General features: G+C 42.3%; 1 protein-coding gene across 25 annotated transcripts in view; it reads left to right on the top strand.

Annotated features, from left to right (window-relative positions):
• Nucleotides 1–27569, top strand: part of KIAA1217 (KIAA1217 ortholog) — a 360048-nt gene that overhangs the window by 220688 nt on the left and 111791 nt on the right. For all 25 annotated transcript variants that reach the window (XM_055428453.2, XM_088844135.1, XM_088844137.1 and 22 more), the window contains 2 exons: nt 10438–10636; nt 15235–15328. In XM_055428453.2, coding sequence (XP_055284428.2) covers nt 10438–10636; nt 15235–15328 — 293 coding nt within the window. The remainder of the gene's footprint in view (nt 1–10437; nt 10637–15234; nt 15329–27569) is intronic.

The raw sequence follows: 27569 nt of genomic DNA, 5'->3' as shown, positions 1-27569 counted from the left end.
ATTTAGATAGTGTTAGATCTTGATTTTACCGTATAACAAACTGATTTTGTCTTTAATTTTGGAGATAGAAAAAGTACAGAAAATACAATAATATAATAGACATTACCAAAATTAAACATATACATCTGTTCTCTTGAACTCTTTAAAGTTCTCTTTAATTATTAAGTTAATGTATTTTTTAAAAATTATGGATGGGTTTTAGATTTTTCTTAACATTTTTCTGACATTGTTAAGATTATTGTAGTTTCCCTTTGCTTATTTATTATTGCAGGACATATTAGTACTAGATTTTCTAGTGTTAACCTATTTTTGCATTCCTGAGATGAACTCTTCTTGGTCATGGTGTATTTTTTTCATGCATTGCTAGATTTGCATTGCTAACGTTTAATTAAGAGATTACATTTAAATTTGAAGTCTTCCCTTTTATGACTTTCCTAATATCCAGGTGAATACTAGCCTTATAAAATGAGTTGGTCTGGCAAGGTTTAACTGAACCAGCAGTTCACCCTAAGTGTAAGAAAGAATCCAATTTCAGTTGTAGTATACCCACAGTTATAATGTTTCTCACTGCATTTTCTTATAATAAGCCTTGCCTTAATTGTTGAGTAACTTTTAAGATTAAATTATTGACTCGGTTGCTGTCACTGCAAGTTCTGTAGTGACTGCGCAGGGAACTTCCTAGTCAAGTTTCTAACTATCCACGTAAGAGGGCAATAAGATCCATTGGGAATCATTAGAATCGTGGCACCAGAAATCAGTGTCTTAGACATTCACATCTTTAACTCTGCTTGAGTTCCAAAAATTATCAACACATATTAGTGTTTTTTAGAGAAATGCTTTGGGATGCTCACTTCAATGGTATTATCATTTCTCTTGAGTCCCAACTGTGCCAATATGTCTGGAACAAAACCAAGTTAACGGGTTAAGTGCCAGTGATGCCATTACTAATACTCAGTGTCAAGAACGAGTACCTCCCAGAAGAATGTCTGTCCAGTGACTGCTGTCACTCAGGTTGTTGGATGGGCAAGACTCTATCATATTTAACTTTAAATAAATAAATAAATGTGTGTGTGTGTGTGTGTGTGTGTGTGTGTGTGTGTGTGTGTATAGAGAGAGATGCTTGGCTGCCTTGGGATCTTTGGTTTGAGGTATGCAGCTTTTCTCTAGTCATGGTGTGTAGTCTAGTTGTGGCATGTGGGCTTCGTTTCTGGATCTTGGTTCCCAGAACAGGGATCAAACCCAGGTCCCCTGCCCTGGAAGGTGGATTCTTAACCACTGGACCACCAGAGAATTCCCTACAATATTTAACTTTTATACATGGGTTGCTCCACAGTTATGACTCTGTAAGTGATGGTCACTCAGTCGTGTCTGACTCTTTACGACCTCATGGACTATACAGTTCGTGGAATTCTCCAGGCCAGAATACTAGAGTGGGTAGCCTTTCCCTTTACCAGGGGATCTTCCCAACCCAGGGATCAAATCCAGGTCTCCCACATTGCAGGCGAATTCTTTACCAGCTGAGCCACAAGGGAAGCCTCATGACTCTGTAAAGCACAATCTAAATTAGAATTTCTCTAAAATTGCTGTAGCAATTTTTCAGTCCCTCATTAAGACTCTCCAGGGGGTCTCCCATAGTTGCCTAGTATAGAAGATAAATCAGTTAAAAGACTTAACAGAGTCTTGCCTTGGCTTTAAATATCACATGTCTGAAAAACATAAGAAAATATCTGATTGATGTCATCCACCTCAGATACTGCAGCAAAGATTTGGTCTTTACCTAAATCAAAGTAAAATCTGAGAGTAAAGTTATTCCAGAAAAAAGGAGCATCCAGACTTTCCATGGAGAATAATTTTTCTGTTATCATCCTCTTCTTTGCAAGACAATGCTAGCCATCTTGCTTTGTCCCCTACTTGGAAAGTTATTCCCTAGGAAGAGGCGTGGCAGCATGAGTCCTCTCAGGATATGAAATGTTTCGGACATCAGGGGGCATGCTAGCGTTTTTCAAGGAACACATGTGGCCTGGTCTTCAAATTGCTACTGTGTCTGAAACAAAATGTCAGCTGGTGTCAGATCTGAATTGTTAAGGTCTAAATAACAGGGTCATTTTATGGAACCACTATGTGGGTTAGAACACAGGGTGTGACCCATGGTTTACCATTGTACCTCCCAGTCCTGGCTTGGTGCCGGGCACAAAATAGGGGCTGATCTCTTGAATGAATGAAGCCATTTCTGCAGGTCCTTCCAAGCTACACTTCAGTGCATTACACTTCTTGTTCTTTTTATTTCCACTTTTTTTTTCTTGATAACTGATTTTTTTTTTTTTAAGTTTTTGGCCATACTTTGCAGCATGTGGGATCTTTCTCCCCAACCAGGGATTGAACCCATGCCCCCTGCAGTGCAAGCATGGAGACTTAACCACTGTACTGCCAGCGAAGTCCCTTCTCTTCTGTTTTTAAATCAGAGGACTCTTAAATTCAGTCTCTTAAGGATATGCCACGATATTAACTACCTTGGAATCTTTCGCTTATTTTAAATACCAATGTCTTCCCCATTTCGGATACCAATTTACATTCTGCCAGCTCCACTGAAAGTTTAATATGTTTGCCTCCTGTGGCCCATCTCTTCTGTCTTGAAAAATTACCCAATTAATTGAGTAGGAACCCTAATTGGCCAGTCTCTTTAGATCTGTGGTAGTTACTTTTTAAGATGTTCAAATCAAAGCATTCTAATTGAGAAAATGTAAAAAATATAGAAAATCTTGATGAAGAGGACATCACCCATGATTAACCACCCAAAGACAACCTCTCTGGACATTCATCAAATAGGTAGACTTGACCATGAACTGGGGGAAACCAAGGTTCAGGCCCCTATAAATCAATAATTTACTTTCATAGTGAATTTTTTGTTTCTAACTTTGTAGTCTTATTCTTCAGGAGTCAAAATTGTCATAAGCTTCAGGCCCCACAAAACTTGGATCCATCACTGCCATTAAGGTGATTAATTGATTTTTAAAAAATCTGGTTTCTTTCTCTTTCATAATACAACTTTTTTTCTCATTGCCATTTTTGTTTAGAATTCCCTTTAATAACAGTGTAGTGTTAGAGTGAGTGGATGTGTAGTAGATGAATTGATTTTTTAAGTGAACCCTGAATCCTCTAATGAATCCACTCCCCACCCCCGTATTCTTATAAACGATGCTTTATTGAGCAGCCTGGTAAATACATCTTTGTGAATAATGTGTAGAACTGGCTCAAACCATATGTATATTTGGCGGGCTCTTGATGCATACTGACAAATAGCTCTTTGGAGAAGTAGCATCAACTTACTTTCCCAACAGTGGTATGTGAGAAAACTCACTTTCTCATCTCCTGTCCGCACTATTTATTGTATTGTGAAAACCTTTGCTGGGACTTCCCTGATGGCCCAGTGGTTCAGTATCCACCGTGCAATGCAGGGGACACAGGTTTGAAACCTGGTCGGAGAACTAAGATCCCACATGCCTCAGGGCAGCTAAGCCTGTGTGCTACAACTGCAGCTAGAGAGGCTGCCTGAAGCAGAGAGAGATCCCACTTGATGCAGTTAAGACCCAAAGTAGCCAAAATAAAATTTTTGCTAATTTCATGATGCTATCCTTACTTTAATAATCATATTTTTTCTTATTAAACTGAAAACTGTTGGTTTTCCATCAGAAAGTACTCTTAACAGATCTTCTTATTTTTAAGGCATTAGCTGTTTGCCATTGTTAGAGTACACATACTGATTTGCCTAGTCTTAAATTGAATTTGGAGAAACTGAGGAATTTAGGTCATTTGGAATTTTCACCATCATCTGGCTGTGAAAAATGCTATTTAGGGGAGATTGTAGAAGGCATTACAGAAGGCAGGCACACATCAGATTAAGTTGGCCACGTTACAGGGAGAATTCGATTCATTTCAACTAAAAGATGTTTGAGCAGCGACTATACACCTAATATTTCACTATATATTACTCTCTGGTGAATACAGCTAATTGTAATGCAGAATTAAAAGCCATGCTTACAATTTCAGTAAGACATATTTGAGAAAAATGCTTAAATAGTTAATGGGAAAGTGCTGGAGGAGTGTTTGAGAAAGTGGATCAGAGGTGTGCCAAGCAAAGAAGTGGTGAGGAAGTCCTCCAAGTGGATGGCCCCATGTGGAGAGTGGGCGTGCTTGATAAAGTCACAGAGCAGCAGAATGTCCAACACAACTGTGATGCCCTAGGAATGCAGCGTGATTGGGGGTTAATGGGTAAGAAGAGGAGGTTTAAGTCTGTTTTAGTTGGTTTGGGGTGCTGTGACAAATTACCCAAGACAGAGTATCTTAACAATGTATTTTCCACTGTTGCAGAGACTGGGAAGTTCAAGGTCAGTGTCTGGGGAGGACCCACTTCCTGGTTTGCAGATTGCTATAATCTCACTGTATCCCCACAAACCAGAGAGCAGAGATAGAAAAGAAGCCCTCCCATGTCTCTTTTTCTAAGGGTGCTATTTCCATGATGGGGTGTGGGGGCTGGCACCCTCATGACCTAATCACCTCCCGGAGGCACCCCCTCCACATACCATCACAGTAAGAATTAAGGTTTTAACATACATTTTGGAGGATCACAAATATTCGGTTCATAGGGAGGTCACACAGTGTAAGCCCTTACATCCTATATGAAGATAAAGAACATTTTAGAAGCTATCCCAAACTCTGGAACAGATTCTGAGATTCAGAATATTATAGCAATGTGTGACACCACGTGACCTGCCAAGTGCATTTCGTTTTTGACAACATGTCACCAGAAGTTGTTGGTGACACGTGGACTTTCCCTTCGCAGAGCTGTTTAGATGGAAGAAGCCCTGTGGCTTCTCAGAAGGTCCACAGATACTGTGGGGGTCCTTTCGGCACTCCTGCTCTCAGGGCTCCGGGCCTTCCTCCACTGCCCCCAGCACGTGGATTATTTCTCACCACGTGTCATCATTTACTTTGGTTGATTTCAAAACAGGAATCTTTTTTCCAAGCTGCCCCCATCATGCTTCCACATCTTCCAGCAGATGGTCGGGCTAAAAGTGTGAGACCAGCTAAGACGGTCCAAAGAGGACAGTTGGAGGAGATGGATGTAGCTTAATACAAAATTTCAGAGGCTGTGTGACCAGCTAAGACGGTCCAAAGAGAACAGTTGGAGGAGATGGATGTAGCTTAATACAAAATTTCAGAGGCTGTGTGCTTCCAGGGAGAGATCATGGCTTCTGTGGCTTGACCCAATGGGATATATATGTTAGTTAAGCCATTTTACTACCTGAAACTTGAGATGAGCTCCCTGGACCTTCCGAACTTCCTTTTCCCTTTCTGTGAAATGGGGGCATCACACCAATCTCCTCAGAGATGCTGATTCCGTGAAATTACACGGGTACTGTATCTGACACAGAGCAGACATCCTATAAATAAATGTATTTCTCCGGTCTTCTTTCCTGCTTCATAAAAAGGGAACTTCTCATCCAAAGTCCTTCAGACTTCCTCTAAATCTGGAGCAGCCAGCCCTCACTCAGAGCGAGGGCAGAATGCCAGGGCGTGCTGAATCCCACCACCATGCCAACAAAACGCCACCATAGATTAAGAGAGTTCCTTCTGAGCTTGAGCATTTCTAAATACCTTTCCTGAACTGAGAAGGCAGGCTGAACCAAGTGTAAAAAGATTGCTCTCCTCTGTTCATAAGGGCATCTTTTCCATCTTCTCCGGATTTTCATGATCTGTAACTAGACTTGTGTACCCAGCTGGCAGCCACACTAGCCAGACCCTGAGGTAACCATAGTTCAGGCCCAATTTTTTTTTTTTCTTTTCCCTCAGAGCAGCCTGCAAATTCTATTTCAAGCACACACACGTACAGAATGCAGATGTGGGAATGAAAACCAGGCTCTTCTGGGCGAATGAGGCTGTGATATCTGACTATAGGGAGGCCACGAGTGGTCCTTGAACAGGGGCCCCGCCCAGGCATGGTTGAGGCCCAGACCTCAAACGTGGTTCTGGCCTTCGGATATGACATTAGCAATCACATGGAGAGTCACCGCATCTCCTGTTTGGGGCAGAGACGTTGCACAATCTATGGTCAGACAGGCTTGAAAGGGTTTTTCTGTACTCTGCAAAATGTGTAGCAGTGTGGAAGTTCTGGAAAAGTAACTCCTTGAAGAAGCTGAGGATCGAAACAGTGATGGAGAAGAGAAAGTCAGCTGCTTATGCTTGTGTGAAAGGACACACTGATCAAGGACATGGACACTTCAGAACGTGGTTCTCGTGTGTGTCCAAATCAGGAATGAGATTCCTATATCATGCAGCAAAAGTTCTTACAGCCCGAACAGATCCCAAAATGAACATTCCTTTTGGATGACCATTATTAGTAAACCATTCATTCATTCAACAAACACTTATAAAGAACCTACTACATCACAAGTAGTATCACAAGTCCTAAGGATACCAAGGCAAACAACAACAACAAAAAACATCTTAAAAAGAATCCCTGGGACTTCCCAGGTGGTTCAGTGGTTAAGGCTCTGTGCTTCCAATGCAGGGGGCCCAAGTTCAATCCCTGGTTGGGGAACTAACATCCCACATGCTGTCCAGCTTGACCAAAAAAAAAAAAACCCAAAACTTGTTTTTAAAATACAATTAAAAAAAAAAATCCCTGGTGGGAATTCCCTGGTGGTCAGTGGTTGGGACTCTGCACTTTCATTGCCAAGGATGCAGGTTCAATCCCTGGTCATGGAGTTAAGATCTTGTAAGGTGTGCAGAACAACCAATAAGTAAACAAACCAAAAGGAGACCAGAGGAATTATTTTTTAAAAAATCCCTAGTCTCACGAAACTTCTATTTTATTAAAAAAAAAAAAATTCCTGGATGTCCCTGATAGTACAGTGAAGAATCCACCTGCCAGTGCCGGGTACACGGGTTCCATTCCTGGTCCGGGAAGATCCCACGTGCCATGGAGCAACTAAGCTCGTGTGCCTCAATTACTGAAGCTTGTGGGCTTAGAGCCCATGCTTCAAGACTAGAGAAGCCACTATAATGAGAAGCCTACCTACCTCAACTAGAGAGTAGCCCCCACTGGCCTCAACCAGAGAAACCTCAGCACAGCAATGAAGACCCAGCACAGCCAAAAAGTAACAACAACAAAAAAATCCCCAGCCCCATGAAGCTTCCATTTTGACAATAAACACTAGTAATTGTGAGTATATGGATTAGAGTAAATAGTGGAAAACTCTCAGGAACAGAAATGAAGCAGGAGTTGGGGGTATGAAATATGAGGCAGAAAGGGTGCTGAAATTTTGGAGAAGGTGGTGAGGGAAGGCATGGCTGGGAAGCTGACTTGAATGAAGACCTGATTAATGGTTTGGATAAATATAGACCTAGATAGAAAATATTTCTCCCAGATTTTCAAGACCATTTCTCCATTGTCTTTGGTTTCTGGGCTGCTGTTGAGAAAGCGAATGCCCTTCTGACTCCTGCTTCTTCCTTTGTGACTTTGCTTCCTGTCCCCTGGGAATTTGTAGGAACCTCTGTTTTTCCCCTGCCATCTGGAATGTCTCAGTGCCAAGCCTGAGTGCCTTTAGCATTTCACGAACCTTTTTTTTTTTTGGCCATGCCTTGCAGCATGCAGGATGTTAGTTCCTTGACCAGGAATCAAACCCATGCCCCTCTTTATCAGAAGCTCCGAGTCTTAACCACAGGACCACGGGGAAGTCCCTCCCTCATGAACCCGTTCAGTCTCCAACCTCATGTCTTCGGTTTGGGGAGACAAAAAAAAATTCTTATAATACCTTTGAAAAACTACTTTGTTTTTTCTGACCTCCTTACCCAAGTCCCCATTATTAGGAATTGAGAGGCTCTGAGGTAATTCTCTCTTTTTTTTAATTGGTTCTCACCCTTTTCCCATCCCTTAGTCTTTTTTGGTGCGCTTTTTGAGATTTCGTCAACTTTTTCTTCTCCACTGAATTTGTCGTTTCTGTTCTCATGGTTCCCAGAGCTCGCTCTTGCTCTCCAAATGTTCCCCCTTTCTCAGACTGTCTCATCGCTTCTGAGTTTCTGTTTTCTGTTTGTTTCTAACATGAAAGAGGCTTTATGAAATGTCTGGTAATCCTTGCTGGTCTGTTCATGCATAAGCAAAGCATGGTTGTACTCACTGGGAGCTCTTGTATGTGGCCTGGGCTGCTTCATGATGGGATGACCAGACAGAATCAGAATCTTACCCTCAAAACTCTGTTGGTCTCCTCTCAGAGGACAGTCAGCTTTCCTTCAGGGCTTCCTCCAGTTTGACAGAGATGTCAGCCCTTTGCCAGAATTCTGGCAGAGGGGACCTCACACACCTTCCCCTATGTCTGGTGAGCCAGAATCCAGTCCACTGGCTCCTCCTCTTTCAGTTTCTGCTGTGGATTTGTGGAGTTGCTTGGCTGAACGGGATGGAAGGGTGATGGGGAAACTTGTTGCTGTTGTAGTATAGTTGCTAAGTTGTGTCCAACTCTCTGCAACCCTGTGTACTAGCCCACCAGACTCTTCTGTCCATGGAATTTCCCAGGCAAGAATACTGGAGTGGGTTGCCACTTCCTTCTCCAGGCGATCTTCCTGACTCAGGGATCAAACCCGCGTCTCTTGCATTAGCAAGAGGATTCTTTACCCTGAGCCACCAGGAAAGCCACCCAGGGAAAGTGTGCTGAACCATTAAAAAATTTCAGTCAGCCTCCATGCTTTCCAGGCACTCTGCATTCCTACCTTCAGGAGGATCTGGTGCCTCACTTCCTGAGCTTCTCCAGCCCTGCAATTAAGCAGAGTTCTGTGCCTGAAGACCTAGGTGTCAGCTTTCCATGGTCTGCTATTGTTTCCTCTCTCACCCCCTTAATTCTTTGATTTATGCTTTTTTAATTATTCATCGTCATCTGAATGGAATGTCAGAAGGAGATAGAAATAAAACAGTTGCATGAGCTGTTGTATTTAACCACAAGTCATAGTCTATTTTCTTTTGAGTTTTTCCTGCCAGCGACTACTCCAGTGGTACTGGTAGAGGGCCTCAGTAGATTCTCACAGGAAGTGGGATTCAAATTCAACATCGGGATCTTCCATCCCCCACCTCAAGTCACCTGTCTCTGAATAATAACAAGTGACCCTAAACATAGTGACTGAAAACAACCACAGTTATGTATTTGCTTGTGATTCTGCCATTTGGGCAGGCTTTCCAGGGAGGGTCTTGTTTCTGTTCCACATCAACTGGCACGGCTTTCCTGGGGCCCAGGGTCCCCCCCTCTAGTTGGCGCACCCACATAACTGGCCTGTGGTCCTGGCTGGAGAATGGTGCCTGGTGGGGGGCATCAGTCAGGGCTTCCAGTTTTTTCTTCATGTGGCCTCCCAGCTTGGCTCAGTTAGACTCCACAGAAGTTTAGTTCTGTGAGGATACAGACAAGACCATGCTCAACAAGAAGACAAGCTCTCACATGCAAACATGTGTCTGAGCCTCCGTTTTGCATCACACTTGCTAGCGTCTCATTGGCCAAACGGAGTCACATGGCCAACCCTAGCCTCCAGGAGGAGGGGACTACGCTCCACAGGGGCATGATGACCGGGAGGCATGGTTCACAGGAGCCACATGCCCCCTGGAATTCTAAGATGCTATCATCCTGTGCTTGTGTTGGTGTAGCTGATTTTCTTCCATTTTCTTTCGGACACATTAGAACACCAGACTCATGTAGATATTTTCTTTTGGTAGAAACATTCAATACGTAGTAGAGCCTCAGAAATATTGTAGCATTTCCGCTTCAAGCACATTTCCGGATGAACTATAAAGACTTAAACTAGGGACTCCCCTGGTCCAGTGGTTAAGACTTCACCTTTTGATACAGGGGGTGTGGGTTTGATCCGTGGTCCGGAAGCTAAGATCCCACATGCCTGGAGGACAAAAAACCAACACACAAAACAGAAGTAATATTGTAACAAATTCAACAGAGAGTTTAAAATAGGTCCACTTCAAAACAAATCTTAAAAGAAAAAGACTTTATGTCACTGGCCTGTTGCTATCATGATTGTGTCCCTCGTTAAAGACTTGGGGGAAAAAATTCACCCAGTGGGGTCAGATTCCTAAATACACCTTTCAAGGGAATTAAATATTGTGTTTTGCTTTAGGCTACCAAGGGTCAGCTTCTTGTCCTTTGGTTTTTAAAAAAGTTAAAAAAGAGCCTCTGTAACACCTGCCTTGATTCTAAAGAAAAAGGTATTTACATCATAACCAGAGAGCGTGTTTCTTGAAAATTCCAAGATCACGGCTCTTGTGACGAGCTTTTTTGCAAGCGCATCTGGAACATTCCTGCCTGCGGTAGGATGGAAGTGGCTTAGCTTGTGCTCTGTGTCGTGTGAGTCTTGAGCTGTGACTGATAACTGTGTCCATCTTGTGTGCAGGGGTTCTTTATCTCCAGTACGGAGATGAAACCAAGCAGCTCAGGATGCCGAACGAAATTACAAGCGCAGACACAATCCGTGCTCTCTTCGTAAGTGCCTTTCCACAGCAGCTCACCATGAAAATGCTGGAGTCGCCCAGTGTCGCCATTTACATCAAAGATGAAAGCAGAAATGTCTATTACGAGCTAAATGATGTCAGGTAAGCGGTGAGGTCGTATGTGTCCACCATCTGACATTGACAACTGGTACCAAGTCCCCATCTCTCCGTGCACGGCTATTGTCTTAATGAGCAGGTTTACCTTATCCAGGTGTGAATCCACTATCTGGTTTTCTAGAATTCATTGACAAAGTTTGGTTTACACAGGTGAGGACAGACTTCTCCCACACAGATCTTTGCAGGTTACATCTGAAAAGAATGGAAAAACCGAGCCAGTCCACTGTTTATCGTAAGAGTTAGGGACGTGGTGGCCCAGGAAGATCATATGAGTAGAAGGTTATACCTACAGGTGGAACTTAACCAACTCCTTTTCAAGGGCTCTTGTTCTCATGGATGGAGGCTGTGGACATTTTAGGTAATGATCCCACTGGGACATAAATTACATGAATGACTTAGAATAAAGCAGTAGATGCAATGCTATTGTCCACAAGAAAGGAGGCCAAGAAGCATTCTCCTGTTCTTGTTTTTTAAATAGTTGGCCTTTGCTAAAGGATCCCACTTTCCATGTGGGCTTTCTCCAGGGCTCCTAGTATAATAGTGAAAAGTGAAAGTGTTAGTCTGTCAGTCATGTCCAGCTCTTTGTGACCCCCATGGACTCTGGACCACCAGGCTCCTCTGTCCATGGAATTTTCCAGGCAAGAATACTGGAATGGGTAGCCATTCTCTTCTTCAGGGGATCTTCCCAAACCCAGGCATCGAACCTGGGTCTCTTGCATTGCAGGCAGATTCTTTACCATCTGAGCCACCAGGGAAGTCCACTCCTAATATAATAAGATGTACTTTAAAAAGAGGCTAAAGGGATTCCTACTGTGGCCAGTGGCACAGAAAGGGAAGCACTTTATCTATGCCAATAATTTTGTGTCGTGAAAATAAGGGACCATCTGAGCCCTTCTTGCCAAACAAGCCTGAGAAACCGGACTGAAATCAATCCAAATGAGCTGTTGCTAGTATAGCCGTTAAACATTTTAGGGCTGAGAAAAAGATTGAGTGATTCATCCAGCCCTTTCATTTGATGGGACCAGAAACTCAGATGCTTAAGAGTTAAGACTTATTCAAGATCATGCAGCCAATTAATGTCTAAGCCCAGCCCCAAACCTGACTGTCCACATTCTTGATCAGAAATTGTTAATTCCCTCAGAATGTTCTCCTCTCAACTCATTTGGACCACAAGCTGGTTTCTCTGGGTCCCTTCCTTGTGGGGATATTAGACTGTCCTGTTTCTTCATCATGGAATTAATAAGAACTACTTTTAAAAAATATGCCTCTAGTGCATAATAAATTTCTAACAGTGATCAGAAATGACATATTTAGGCTTTACAAAGGTGTATGAGTAATTTAGGGCTTTCAACATTTGACACATGCCCCTAAGGTATAGGTGTTATGTCTGTTGCCCAACCTTTCTGTTTTTTAAAATATGTTTAAATATTCATGGGTATCAGGAAATTCATGTTTTTTTTGACATAAATTATTAATCAAGTTACCATCAAAAAATATCCTTAATGTACAAAGCATGAACTTAACCGTGAAGTAATCACGCAATATTTAGAGAGTATATTTGCAGTATATACTCCAATATACTGAAGTTCCAATACTTTGGCCACCTCATGCGAAGAACTGATCATTGAAAAAGACCCTGATGCTGGGAAAGATTGAAGGCAGGAGGAGAAGGGGACGACAGAGGGTGAGATGGTTGGATGGCATCACCGACTCGATGGACATGAGTTTGAGTAAGCTCTGGGAGTTGATGGTGGACAGGGAGGCCTGGCGTGCTGCAGTCCATGGGGTCACAAAGAGTCAGACACGACTGAGTGACTGGACTGAACTGGTACTTGCAATAAGATAATCTCATGTAGTTTTTGTTTTTTTTTTTTAACATGGATGTGTGGATGTGCTCCAGTTCTATTGCCTAGAAAATCCCATGGATGGAGGAGCCTGGTAGGCTGCAGTCCGTGGGGTCGCTAAGGGTCGGACACGACTGAGCAACTTCACTTTCACTTTTCACTTTCCACTTTCACACATTGGAGAAGGAAATGGCAACCCACTCTAGTGTTCTTGCCTGGAGAATCCCAGGGACGGGGGAGCCTGGTGGGCTTCCGTCTATGGGGTCACACAGAGTCGGACACGACTGAAGTGACTTAGCAGCAGCAGCAGCAGCAGCAGTGCTGCTTTAAAACCGTCTTCTTGAATTTTTGCAGTTCGAGAAATTGAGGGGAAGGGTAATAGTAAGTATACATGAAACTACACCAAGCCACTTTTGATTGTGGAGTTCAAGGCTGATGAAATTGTTGTAAACAGCTGGACCCCACTGTCTTGCAGCTCATGCAAGAATTTTTATAGTACGAGTCATGATTTCCCAGACATGAGTTTCTTTCCCAAGCCTCAAAGTATGACTACTAAGACTTTCTTTGCACATTCTTTGGGGGTATTGTGATGTAGTCACAAAAAGAGAAATGGGAGGGAAGGCAAAGAGGAAAAGGTCCCCCAAACTTCCAAACCGAAATGGTCCTTCTTGATGCAAATTCAGTTGATCAAACAAAGCAGCACTTGAAAGAAGTGATCGCTTTAAATGTTAATAATTTCAGTTTGTTTCTGTCTGTAAAAGTGACCTTCTCATTGATTCTTAGGCTGCAGTACTGATAGCCTGATTTTTTAAAAATCTCATTGAAAGTGTATAAGGGGAACGTCATTGGTTTATAAATTTGTCTATAATTTTACTTTTCAGAGTTTTGATTTACATATGAAAATGGATCTAAAAATATTTAAGTGGACCTAAAAATAATTAAATGTCTTTATTTGGTGATGAATGTACTATTTAGGCAAGATGATAACATGTATGTCCTTTCAAAGAATTATTATTCTTTGCTTTTTTTGCATAAAATCCCTCAAGTGTATTTTATTTGAATGGTAGAATAAATTTTCACTATCAGCATTAACTAGAACCTTGCCTGCCCCCTCTCCCATCAAGGAAAAAAAAATGTAGCGTGTAGATTTTACCTGAAGACACTGGCTTTAATATCCTAAACCCAGAGACAAATTTCATTCACGCCCAGTATTTTTGAAGTGAGGGTATATTTGTTAAACATTTGGAGCTTTCATCATGGTGTTGAGTTGTCCATATTTTCCTTGGGGAAATGCTACCGAGAGTTTAGGTTGAAACTCTGTGCTGTAAATGTTGCCATGGCAAACGCAAGCTGGGCCTTTTCTGTTGGTTCATCTTGAATGAACGTGTTTCTAAATTAATCATAAACCAACCTCCTATGTTTTAAATACCTTCAGAACCACATGACTTTTTTTTTTTTTCCTCATGGCTTAAGTAAGGTTTTCAGTTTCTTCACATCGTCACTTGGGACGTTGACCCCCCATCCACAGGATGAGTTCCTGCAATGAATCCCCACACCCTTTCCCTCTGCCAACTCTTCCCTTCCTAGTCACTCAGTCTCTTCTAGTAACGAGGATCACACGCCTCCCCTTAAGCAGACTTCTAATGAGTTGCTTGAAATGTGGAGCAATGGTACAAGCTGGGGCTAGTCACCGCTTCAAAGCAAACACTGACAGATATTTGATGGAAGGAAGCAAGACGTCCAAGGATCCTCCAGTTCATTGAAAACAAAAACACGAGCCAATCACCCCAGTGATTGCGATCGGCCCACAATACATGTGGCTGCACCTGGAGGAAAGGAATGTGTCTTCCTGCACCAGGTTCCCTGAGCTCACCATGCCAGCCCTGGCAGGCAGCACAGTGTAGACGGGGCTGAACATGCCTTGGGGGGCCTCTTCTGCTGATGAAAACTGAAGATGGAGGGCGAAGGATGTCGTAGATATTCATAAGCTCTTAAATAATTTTAAGGTAGGCTGTTAGCGAGATGTGGTTCTGTCCTTTGCTGCAGTCTGACTGACTCTAGAGTTTCTAAACGTTGGATGCCAAGAGAGACGAACCAGTGGACGAATTTATCCACTGCTTTTTCTGGAATTCAACTTGTATGTAGAACAGTATTTTTTAAAAATCCATTATGGAAGGGGAAAAAAAATCATAAAGATACTAGTTTTGATCTTTGTGGTACTTTTTTTCTGGACTGCAAATACTTTTTCTTTCCCTGGCTATAGGTGTTTGGAGGAAAAAAGCATTTTTTCATTTGCATCCGTTCATGAGATAAGCAGAAAACCAGGTGTCTGGGCAAAGTAAACAATTAAATATTTAAATATTAACCAAATCCCTTTGAACAGATTGTAAATATGGGAACTTTATTGTTTCATGAAGTGTTAGCTTTCCTTGCTCAGAATCTTCAGAGAAGGTTTATGCTACCCGATATTTATGGGTGGAGAGCTATGGAGAAAGAATAATACTTTCCTGCGGAATGGGGGTGGGGGGGAAGGAAAGAAAAGCTGAAGTCATTTTTCTCCTTTGCCTTATTTATCTTTACCTATTTTTATGGTAAAAGAACTTTTTGTCTGGTTGATTGCACACAACGGCTGGATTGTCTGTAGTTATCTTTTGCCTGATTCTTATGAGTCGATGAGAAGGAAATGGCCGCAATGAGGCTCCTTTCATCTGCCATAGTTATTGATGTTTTTGATTCCAGGAACATTCAGGACAGATCCCTTCTCAAAGTGTACAACAAGGATCCTGCCCACGCATTCAACCACACACCGAAAACTGTGAACGGAGACATAAGGGTGAGTGTTCCTGTTCTATTTTTACTTTAATTTTATGGGTCGAACCATCACTCCTCCTCTGGCATGTGGTCCTGCTGTGGTCACACTGAAACACCAGGTATGGGGGGTCTTAACTGCTCTTCTTCTTATCTAATGACATAGTTTGTTGGTAGAGAAGTCAGATTCCCTCATTATTTGGAGTAAGAGGGTTGAGACAGGGCTGGACACATCCTAATTCATCTCTAAGCATGGAATTTAGTTATGTCTTCACTCCAAAGGGGTCCTGAAGATCTGTACATGAAAGGGTTCTTGGTCTGTAATAAATTAACTTACTTGGAGGATCTGTTGCTATTTTTTCCCTCCATTTAAAGCAAAACTGACATACCAATGACAGCAAAACTTGTGCACAACTGCATGTAGAATCTATTAATATCTTTCTATCAGCTATTCCAAGTCCCAGCATTCTAATTATTGAATAAATTCTTCACTTTCTAATTCAGGACTGTTTGCTGTTACAACAGCAAATAGTGTTAAATATTATCAGATGTCACCTGCATGGTGTTGAGGGCAAAGTACAAAAATCTACATGTTCTGTGAGCTAAAATTCTCTAGATTTAGAGCATCGTAGAAGATTATCCAAATATTCAGAGCACACAGGCATGTTTTGAAGAATAAAGCACAGGGAAACTGAAAAGGCAGATTGTAAAATCGCACTAATGCAAGTCCATTTGAATGGGATTGCGTTTCTAACAATAATGCTAGTGCTCCCTTCCTCTGCAGTAAAAATGAGCAGGAAAAAAAGATTTGCTTCTCCAGATGCACCTCCACCTCTCCAGATGCACCTCCACCTCTCCACCCCATCCCCCACTTGTAGAACATGCCTCGACATTTTCTATCATCCTTTCTAACAATTAGCACTGGATGCTGGAGTTTAACTAGAAAAAAAAAAGTAAATGATTAGATTTTATTGCCAAAGAAACCCAGGCACTGCCTGTCTTAGAATTGCAGGAGGTTTCTTGAAGGACTTTGCTTCCTGACAGTGAGTATTAGTTTGTGTTTTGCTGCTGTACGAAATTATTACATATTCACTGGGTTAAAATGACACAGATTTACTGTCTTACAATTCTAGAAGTCAGAAGTCCAATATAACTTCAGTGAACTAATAAAATTAAGGGATCATTGGAATTCCTTTCCAGAAACTCCTATTTTTCCCAGCTCCTGGAGGCCACCCCCATTCCTTGGCTTGCAGCCTTCTTCCTCCGTCTTTAAACCCATGCAAGTAACATCTTTCTGACCTGGCTTCCCTCATCACACCTCTAACCCTCCCTCTTTCACTGTTAAGGACACTTGTGATTACATTGGGTCCAGTTCTCCAGAATGATCTCCTTATGTTAGGGTCAGCTGACTGGGCACCTTCATCCCCTTTCCCGTGTAGTCACAGGTTCTGGAGACTTGGTTGGAGATGTCTTTGTTCTGCCCACCACACAAGGTCTGTGAATTGAGGACCAAGAGGTCAGGAGGTGCAATAGAAAGTTCTGGGAGAATTTCCACATGATCTGGACTGCAAGCTGAGTGATGACATTGTAGGATCGGAGCCTACACACTTTTGGAGAAAGAGGCCTCTTGTGTTCTCCACGGCTGCTTTTTTTATGTCAGAAATGACATGTGATTTGAAGGGGAGGCTGAGCTGCTACTGCAGAAAAGCTTGGATTTGGAAGCTTATTTTTAGTCAGTTACACTTTCCATGTAAACCAGCTCCACGTGAAGACAGATGGAGTCAGGCTCATCACGAAGTATGCGCCGAATACGATGCTTCTCTTTGCTTTTCATGACCTCATTCATCTTTTGCTAAAGAAACATTCTTAAGAGTCTTTGCTCCTTGGAGATCCTTATTTTTTGATATGTCTAGCCTTCAGACTAGAGTTTCATGGTGTTCGGAGTTGTGTTTTTGTTACACACAGCCCACACAGGGGCCCTAGAATTGCCTCTGAAAATCTTGTTTATGGCTGGGGAGGACACCTGTTTTTAACTCTTAAGCAGATGTGGAACCTCCAGAAGGACCAGCAGTAAAGCATGGAGAAAATCAAATATTAACCATCTGGACAGAGCCTGCTAGGATTCAGAACTTTGACTCTGGGTTTCAGTAGCATTGCCCTATTTTTACTTTTAGATGAGACCCTCGTGGTCACTTTCGAAGTTGCCCACAGCCTACTTTAGACAGTGCTGTTCTCTGGGAGAGAGTCAAACTGTTCTCCCCGGAGGAGAAGAAACAAATGTTCACCATCCAACCCACAGAAAAAGCATTCGGGTTTCAGTGAGGACAACTTAGAAATGAGACAGAGAACATAGTTTTAAAACCAACTCAGCAAAGAAGGGGTGGACACAGTTCAACAAGCTGGTTCTCGTCCAGTGTACTCTCAAAAAAATTCTGTACAGAAAAATTTTCAGTTTTCTCTTTTGTGTCAAAATGGATTTTAAAAATGTATAGTCTCATGGAATAATTATCTGATCAGCAAATATAGCAACATTCTTTCGTTTGTCAATGTTATAATTTGGTGAGTCATAAACTGGTATTAATGAAAAGCCATTTTTAAATAGACTTAAAAAAATTCTTATATTTCTGGAATAAACCACACTTGCTCACACACACACACACATACACACACACAAACAAAACCCAACTTGGTGTCATGTCTGCAGTTTGCAACTTGGCCCCTTTTCATGAATTCCAGGAGCTAAAAGACCTGGAATCCCTTCAGCCTCACCTTTTGGCTCTGGGGGTTGAAATTCTCTCTCCTTCCTGATGAAGGTGGATGCCATCAAAGGGAAGGAAGCTTTGTTGAGCCCTGCCAGGAACACAGCTGCATAAGCCCACTGCTCATGGTAAAGAACAGAAATAGAGAACAGAGCAAGGATCAATGGCTCTAGACTAAACCAAGGGGAGGAATTTGATGATAACTGCTCACCTGATTTGGTTAAACACAGTCCTGCACCTGAGGTTGTTGGTCAATCGCCAGTCTCCCAAGGCAACCTGAGCCAGTCATCCCAGCTACCCACTTGTTACCAATATGCATGCATGACTTGGAAAACATTGGTGGGACCAAGGTTGTGGACCTCGGAGCATATGTGGAATAGATGCTTAGTGGGAAAGACATGTGTTATATTTTTCATTGAGCATCTAGCTGAGCATGTTTAAAATTGATTTATCTTTTTAACTGAGGTATAGTTGACATACAATATTGTGTTAATTTCAGGTGTACAGCAAAATGATTCAGTTATTCTTTCAGATTATATTCCATTGTAGGCTATCATAAGATATTGAATATGGGGCTTCCCTGGGGGCTCAGACGAAAAAGAGCCTACCTGCAATGCAGGAGACCTGGGTTTAATCCCTGGGTCGGGAAAATCCCCTGGAGAAGGAAATGGCAACCCACTTCAGTATTCTTGCCTGGAAAAATCCTATGGACAGAGGAGTCTGATGGACTATAGTCCATGGGTCACAAAGATTTGGACATGAATGAGCAACTAACAACAAAAAACTCATTATATAAAAAAAAAATGATATTGAATATAGTTCTCTGTGCTATACAGCATAAATCCTTATTGAATATCTACTTTATGTATAATTGTTTGTATCTATTAATCCCATACTCCTAATTTGTCCCTCCCTCTCTCTCCCCTTTGGTAACCATATGTTTTTGGTTTTTCCTATGTCTGTGAGCCTGTTTCTGTTTTGTATATAGATTCATTTGTGCTATTTTTAGATTCTGCATATCAGTGATATCATATTTGTCTTTCTCGTGACTTCACTAAGTATAATATTCTCTAGGTCCATCCATGCTGCTATAAATCAGAATATTTCATTCTTTTTATGGATGAGTAGTATTTCATGGTGTGTGTGTATATATATATTTATGTGTATATATACACACATACATACACGTTTATATATGCTGTGTGCTGAGTCACTTCAGTTGTGTCCAACTCTTTGTGACCCTATGGACCATAGCCTGCCAGGCTCTTCGGTCCTTGGGATTTTCCAGGCAACAATACTGGAGTGGATTGCTATGCCCTCCTCCAGTGGATCTTCCCGACTTAGGGATCGAACCCATATCTCTTATGTTTCCTGCAGTGGCAGATGGGTTTTTTACCACTAGTGCCATATGAGAAGCCCTTCATCTTCTTAAGCCAGTCATGTATCAATGGGCACTTAGGCTGCAAACAGCCTCTTCCAGCAACACAAGAGACAACTCTACACATGGACATCACCAGATGGTCAATACCGAAATCAGATTTATTTATTATATTCTTTGCAGCCGAAGATGGAGAAACTCTATACAGTTAGTAAAAAAAAAAAAGACCAGGAGCTGACTGTGGCTCAGATAATGAACTCTATTGCTAAATTCAGACATAAATTGAAGAAAGTAGGGAAAACCACTAGACCATTCAGGTATGACCTAAATCAAATCCCTTATGATTATACAGTGGAAGTGACAAACAGATTCAAGGGATTAGATCTGACAGAGTGCCTGAAGAACTATGGATGGAGGTTTGTGACATTGTACAGGAGGCAGTAATCAACACCTTCCCCAAGAAAAAAAAATGCAAAAAGGCAAAATGGTTGTCTGACGAGGCCTTACAAATAGCTGAGAAAAGAAGAGAAGCTAAAGGTAAAGGAGAAAAGGAAAGATATACCCATCTGAATGCAGAGTTCAAAGAATAGCAAGGAGAGATAAGAAAGACTTCCTCAGCAATCAGTGAAAAGAAAAAGAGGAAAACAATTGAATGGGAAAGACTAGCAATCTCTTCAAGAAAATTAGAGATACCAAGGGAACATTTCATGCAAAGATGAGCACAATAAAGGACAGAAATGGTATGGACCCAACAGAGGCAGATGTTAAGAAGAGGTGGCAGGAATATACAGAAGAGCTATACAAAAAAAGATCTTCATGACCCAGATAATCACGATGGTGTGATCACTCACCTAGAGCCAGACATCCTGGAATGCAAAGTCAAGTGGGCCTTAGGAAGCATCACTACACACAAGCTAGTGGAGGTGATGGAGTTCCAGTTGAGCTCTTTCAAATCCTAGAAGATGATGCTGTGAAAGTGCTACACTCAATTTGCCAGCAAATCTGGAAAACTCAGCAGTGGCCACAGGACTGGAAAAGATCAGTTTTCGTTCCAATCCTAAAGAAGGGCAATACCAAAGAATGCTCAAACAACCACACAATTGCACTCATCTCATACGCTAGCAAAGTAATGCTCAAAATTCTCAAAGCCAGGCTTCAACAGTACATGAACCGTGAACTTCCAGATGTTCAGCTGGATTTAGAAAAGGCAGAGGAACCAAAGATCAAATTGCCAACATCCACTTCAGTTCAGTCGCTCAGTCATGTCCGACTCTTTGCGACCCCATGAACCACAGCACACCAGGCCTCCCTGTCCATCACCAACTCCCGGAGTTCACTCAAACTCATGTCCATCGAGTCGGTGATGTCATCCAGCCATCTCATTCTCTGTCGTCCCGGTCTCCTCCTACCCCCAGTCCCTCCTAGCATCAGACTCTTTTCCAGTGAGTCAACTCGTCACACGAGGTGGCCAAAGTATTGGAGTTTCAGCTTTAGCATAAGTCCTTCCAATGAACACCCAGGATTGATCTCCTTTAGAATGGACTGGTGCACTGGATCATTGAAAAAGCAAGAGTTCCAGAAAAACATCTACGTTTACTTTATTGACTATGCCAAAGCCTTTGACTGTATGGATCACAACAAACTGGAAAATTCTTCAAGAGATGGGAGTACCAGACCACCTGACCTTCCTCCTGAGAAACCTGTATGCAGGTCAAGAAACAATAGTTAGAATTGGACGTGGAACAACAGACTGGTTCCAGATTGGGAAAGGAGTACGTCAAGGCTGTATATTGTCACTCTGCTTATTTAACTTATATGCAGAGTACATCATGAGAAACGCTGGGCTGGATGAACCACAAGCTGGAATCCAGATTGCCGGGAGAATTATCAATAACCTCAGATACACAGATGACACCACCCTTATGGTGGAAAGTGAAGAAGAACTAAAGAGCTTCTTGATGAAAGTGAAAGAGGAGAGTGAAGAAGTTGGCTTAAAACTCAACATTCAGAAAACTAAGATCATGGCATCTGGTCACATTGCTTCATGGCAAATAGATAGGGAAATAATGGAAATGGTGAGAGGCTTTATTTTTCGGGCTCCAAAATCACTGCAGATGCTGGTTGCAGCCATGAAATTAAAAGATGTTTGCTCCTTGAAAGAAAAGCTATGACTAACTTAGACAGCATATTAAAAAAGCAGAGACATTACTTTGCCAACAAAGGTCCGTCTAGTCAAAGGTATGGTTTTTTCAGTAGTCGTTTATGGATGTGAGAGTTGTTCTATAAAGAAAGCTGAGCGCCGAAGAATTGATGCTTTTGAACTGTGGTGTTGGAGAAGACTCTTGAGAGTCCCTTGGATTGCAAGGAGATCCAACCAGTCCATCCTAAAGGAAATTAGTCCTGAATATTCATTGGAAGGACTGATGCTGAAGCTGAAACTCCAATACTTTGGCCACATCATGAAAAAAACCAACTCATTGGAAAAGACCCTGATGCTGGGAAAGATTAAAGGTGGGAAGAGAAGGGGATGACAGAGGATGAGATGGTTGGATGGCATCACCAACTCAATGGACATGAGTTTGAGTAGGCTCTTAGAGTTGGTGATGGACAGGGAAGCCTGGCGTGCTAAAATCCATGGGGTTGCAAAGATTCGGACACCACAGTGACTGAACTGAGCTGAACTAGGTTGCTTCCATATCTTGGCTCTTGTAAATAGTGCTGCTGTGAACAATGGGATGCATGTATCTTTTCAATTTAGAGTTTTCTTTTCTTCCAGAACTGAGCATTTTTGAAGCTAATCTATCCAGGAAGACTTGTGGTTCTCTGCTAGAACTGAGCATCTCCTGATTCTTTACACATGGGTGCAAATCACCCTGATCTAAATGACTTGCCTGGCTTTTGTTCCATCACATTATATAGTAGCTTTGATAATTCAGTTCCCAAGGGGCTGAGCTCATCACATGGAATGGGCCCTTTTTCTAAAATTATATATGTACTCACAAGTTTGTAATTCACACATGTACAACTCAGAAGATGAGATATTCTATTCCACAGCTCTCAAAGGGTACCAGGGACTTCCCGTTCACTGAACTTGGTGGGGGTTTTTCCAGTTTTCAGGCTTTTCCACTTTCTTCTTATTTATGTAGTTATTGGCTGTGTTGGGCCTTAGTTGCAGCTTGTGGGATCTAGTTCCCTGACAAGGGTTCTAACCCCGGCCCCCTGAATTGGGAGTGAGGAGTCCTGGCCACTGGACTACAGCGAAGTCCCTTTTTCACCCTCATGTGTGCTTTGAGATTACTTCCTGAGGTTCTCTGCTGCGATCAGTCAGTTCTCTGCTTTCTCTATGTCCTTAATTTTTACTCACATGTTAGACAGTTTCCACATTTGCATAGAGAACACATTCCCCAGTATTGGCTCTGCATCTTAAATAACTTTCAAATGCCCAAATCAATCACTGCCCCCCAGACCTCTTCTGTCTGAGCCCTGCATTTGACAGTGATGGGCGGTCTCCTTAGAAACCTTGGTTTCCATTACACTGCCATCTCTGAATCCCTTGCATAGATGCAGACACACCCCAGCCTTCTTCAGTAACTCTTCTTTTTTCTCTTGCCCTCTCCATGGTCTGCAGGGCCTTTAGCCAGGCTTTACGAGTGTGTGTGTGTGTGTGTGTGTGTGTGTTTTAATTTGCTCTTTTTCTTTCATCTGTACCTTTCCAGTTGTCATTTTTGTGTTACTACTGATTTAACCATTAGGTCAGTGTAGACAACCCTTGAAACGCTGTCTCTAGCTCTGCCATTTCTCTAGAGTGCAAGACCAGTGTTCAGCTTCCAAGTGGGTATCTCTGTATGGATATTCTTCCAATGTTTCTAGTGTATCCTGTCGAAGAAGAAGAAAATAAGTCCTGATCTTTCTTTCCACCACAAACCTTTTCCTGCTTGTTTTCCTGTGTTTGTGAAGGAAGGTGTGACCGCTGATGGTGTGTCTGTGAGTGCGGGGCCTGTGTATTTAAATGAGAGGGAGAGAAAAGATTTTAAAAGTTGAGTTATCAGTGAGTCTTCAGTGACCTAACTCCTGTTTTTCAAATCATCCCACCAGTCCTCAGGACCCATCCATCTCACTCTGCAGGGCCTCTTACACACCACCCTGCCGCCCTGGCCTGCACCGTGACTCTCACAGTAGCTAACGTTTTTGTGCCTTTGACGAAGCATGTTCATGGATAATTTCATTTAAATCCTCAAGACACCATTTTGAGGCAGGTATTGGTACAAGCCCTTGTATTTATAGCTCAGAAAACAGTTTCTTAAGTCTGTTGAAGACGTCTGCCCCAGGCCACACAGTGAGAGAGTGCAGAGCTGAGATCTGAATCCAGGCAGCTTGGCTGCAGACCCCGGGCTCTTAGCAGCACTGCTCTGATGCTGTAGTGACAGCATGCTTTATTTTTCTCTCAGTTGGTAATGCAGCAGCTTTTAACCAGTCTCCCCAACTCTTATTCCAACCTAGCAGCAATTTCCCAAGTTGTCTCCCGACCTCCCATTGTGTGAGAGGCTGACTTCCCATTGTGCGAAAGACTAGCACAGGCTGGGATTTCCTTGGCAGTCTGATGGCTGCGACTCCATGCTTCCATTGCAGGGGTCACAGTTTTGATCCCTGGTCGGGGAACTAAGATCCTACAAGCAGCATGGCACAGCCAAAAAAAAAAAGGGAATAGCACAGGCATCATTGTATCACCTCCATCCCAACACCCAAGCTGAGCCACCTCAGTTCCTACTCCCAGTCTTTGAAATGCGCTCTCCCTCCCTCCATGATGTCTTGCAAAATCCATCCACCCACCATACTACAGGGTAGTAGCTCAGTTCTGTTGACAAGTATGGTAAAAGCGTGGGCGGAGACACTGTTCCATCTCTCAGGTCTCTTCTGTCCGCTCACAACCCAAAGCCATGTGTGCACCACATTTGGATCCTGACTGGGACAAACCAAATGTAAAAGACATCTCTGAAACTGTTTGGGAAGTTTGAACATGTGTTAGGAATCAGATGATATTAACGGATAACCGGTAATTCTGTTGGGTATAATAATGACTCGGTGGTTATGTTTTTAAAAATGAGACCCACTGAAGTATTTTACAGGCTAAAATGGTAGAGCTGCTGGGGTTTGCTTTAAAATGCTCTGGCAAAACAAACCCCAAAAGTGGAAATTGATGAAACAAAATTGGTAAAATGTTGAAAAATATCAGAGCTGGATGCTGTGAGTTCATTATATTATTTTCTCTACTTATTTTTATGGTTGGTGGAAATATCCATAATAAAATGTTAAAAAAAAAAAACTTGCTTTCAGAGGACAAATAAAAGACTGCCTACTCTGTGAAGCCTTCTCTGTCAGATTTAATCTTTCCTTTTGGGGGGACATGTTGTCCATTCTCCTGGGGTTTTAATCATTTAGATGCTTGTGCATCCCGTCCCCTAAGAGTATAAGTTCTTCAGAGGCACACGCCCGTTCACGTTCCTCTTGTGTGCCTCAGAAAGCCAGGCTTAGAGTCTTGTCTGTGGAAGTGTAAACGCTTGTTAAACCCATGTGCTGAGTACTATAATGATGGTGCTCCAAACGGTGTATTATTCATCTTCTGTCATTAATGAGAACCCACTGTAAAAATATCTCTCTGTTCTCATCACCAGAAATAGTTGTGCTTCTCCCGGTTTATTTTTATCATATGGACACTTTGAATCTTGTAAGTGATCATTTTCCCTCTTTGTGTTGCTACTCTAAGGCTTAGAATTAAATCTGTGGCCCACCCACAGCCAGCGTACAGGCATTCACGGCGTGTGTTGGTTGGTGTGTGCTGGCTTTGTGCCTGGCCTCTATTTTTAATTTTCCAGCTTTCATCTTCTTTCTGTCATACATTCCAATTTGACTTTTGGGGGGGCAAAATTGTAGTGATTTGTGTAGACTCTTAATTTCCTTGTGAAATCAGTCATGGTATATAAGTAGTATTCATTCCGTTCCATTGTGTTTCTCAATATGAGACCATTCTGCATCCACATAGATGGCAATGTGTTAAATACTTTACATGTTATTTAAATGAGTCAACAACTCTGCACACTGACTCAGTTTTTATAGATGGTAAAATTAAGGCCACTGACGTCTTTCCCAGGCCCAAACAGCTGGTATGTGTCATACACAGGATTTGAACCCAGTTATGACTCTTTCTACTTAGCCCGCAGCCTCCCTTCCTTGACATTTCCCTTCAGGTTTTGCAGGTTTTGAAATGATGCTCTTAACAAGATTTTAGATTATAGACACAGTTCTCTTGTGTCTATATATTATGCATCTGTTTCCTGGCCTCCTTTCATAGTGAATATGCTCCATTCTGTTCTCTTCTGATTGGGCTAAAAGGATATCCCACCTGGAAAAAAGAAAGGAATTCCCTGGCAGTCCAGTAGTTGGGATTCCACACTACCACTGCAGTGGGCATGGGTTCGATCCTTGGTCAGGGAACTAAGAATCCACTTAACACCCATCATGGCCAAACAAAAGAAAAGAAAAAAAAATTATATATATAGTTCAGTATGTATGTGTGAAGTTGGCCTGCCACAGAGTTCAGGGCCCTTTTTTCTACAGGGCAGTGCTCTGGTTGAAAAGAAGGGTTTGGATTTGGGGGAAGACAAGAAAACCCCTTAGAAACAGAAGTTTCGGGAACCACTCCTAGCTAATTCTCTTTCATTCTCTCAACATCCTCCTTGACCCAGCTGCCCCATGTCCCCTTCACTCACGTAATGGCAACGGTACTAATAACTGAGACTTACATTGTGCCAGGTACCGTGCCAAGTATTGTGCTCATAATCACTCTCATTTGTTCAGAACAACCCAGCGTGAGAGGAATTCCTATGACCCCCCTGTTTCAGATGTGGATCAGAGAGGTCAGGAAACCTTCCCAGAGCCACACAGCACATCAGAGATGGAGCTAGTTTCAGAGCCAGACAGACCAGCTCCAAAACTGGCCTCCTCATCCCTCCAGTGGCCCCTACTGTCCTTCCCCAGACTACTCTCTTCATCATCAGGACCCATGTGCTACTCATTTTTTAAATTATATAAGTTTCAGGTGTGTGGTATCTGCATACAAACTCCAGAGTGGTCACCATCACACATCTAGTTTCCATCCATTATCCTACAGCTGACCTCTTCATTCATTTCACCCTCCCCACAACCCACTTTCCTTCTGGTAACCATCAATCTCTTTTCTATATCTGTGACTTTGTTTTTTGTTTTGTTTGTTCATTAACTTTGGTGTTTTTGTTTGTTTAGATTCCACATATGACTAAAGTCATATGGTATTTGTCTTTCTCTGTCTGACTTATTTTAGTTAGTGTCATACTCTCCTAGTCCATACGTGTTGTTGCAGATGGCAGGGTTTCATTCTTTTTTATGGCTGAGTAGTATTCCATTGAGTGTATACATATATATGCATGTATATAGTTCACATCTTCATCCATTCATCCACTGATGGACACTGTGGTTGTTCCCATACATTGGCTATTGTAAATAATGTTGCAGTGAATATGAGGGTACAAATATCTTTTCAATTAGTATTCTTGTGTTCTTCAGATAAATACCCATAAGTGCAAGAGCTGGGTCATATGGTAGTTCTGTTATTTTAGGAATCTCCATACTGTTTTCCATACTGACTACACCAATTTACAGTCTCACCAGCAGTGTGCAAGGATTCTTTTTTCTCTGCTGTCCATCTTTGAAGACCTAACTCAACAGCTACTATCTTCATCATGCCTTTCCTAACTCCTCTCTTATCCAAGCCTCACTAACCACTGTCCCTTCTCTGATTCCATCGAACCTCACCTGTGTCTCCCCTCTCTGAGAACACTCACCTTTTCCTGTCTGCGTTGTAGTTACTGATGGACACACCTGAAGTTCTTTTCTAAACTCCACGCTTCATGGGAGCAGACCCCGTTCCATTCATCTTCACACTCTCTGTGTTTCCCTGCAACAGTGTCCTGCTTTGGGGAAATTCTCCTTAAACATGTGGGTGGAAAAGGGGCTTGTGTCAGCGCTGTTCCTATCACACACTTTCAGTTAATGCCTTCTCTGCTAAGACCAGTACAGTGATGTGCACATTTAAA

This window comes from Moschus berezovskii, chromosome 15, assembly GCF_049115385.1.
Source record: "Moschus berezovskii isolate FMDL1 chromosome 15, NW_MosBer_1.0, whole genome shotgun sequence".
NCBI classification, from domain to species: domain Eukaryota; kingdom Metazoa; phylum Chordata; class Mammalia; order Artiodactyla; family Moschidae; genus Moschus; species Moschus berezovskii.
This window is presented reverse-complemented; position numbering and strand designations above follow the sequence as displayed.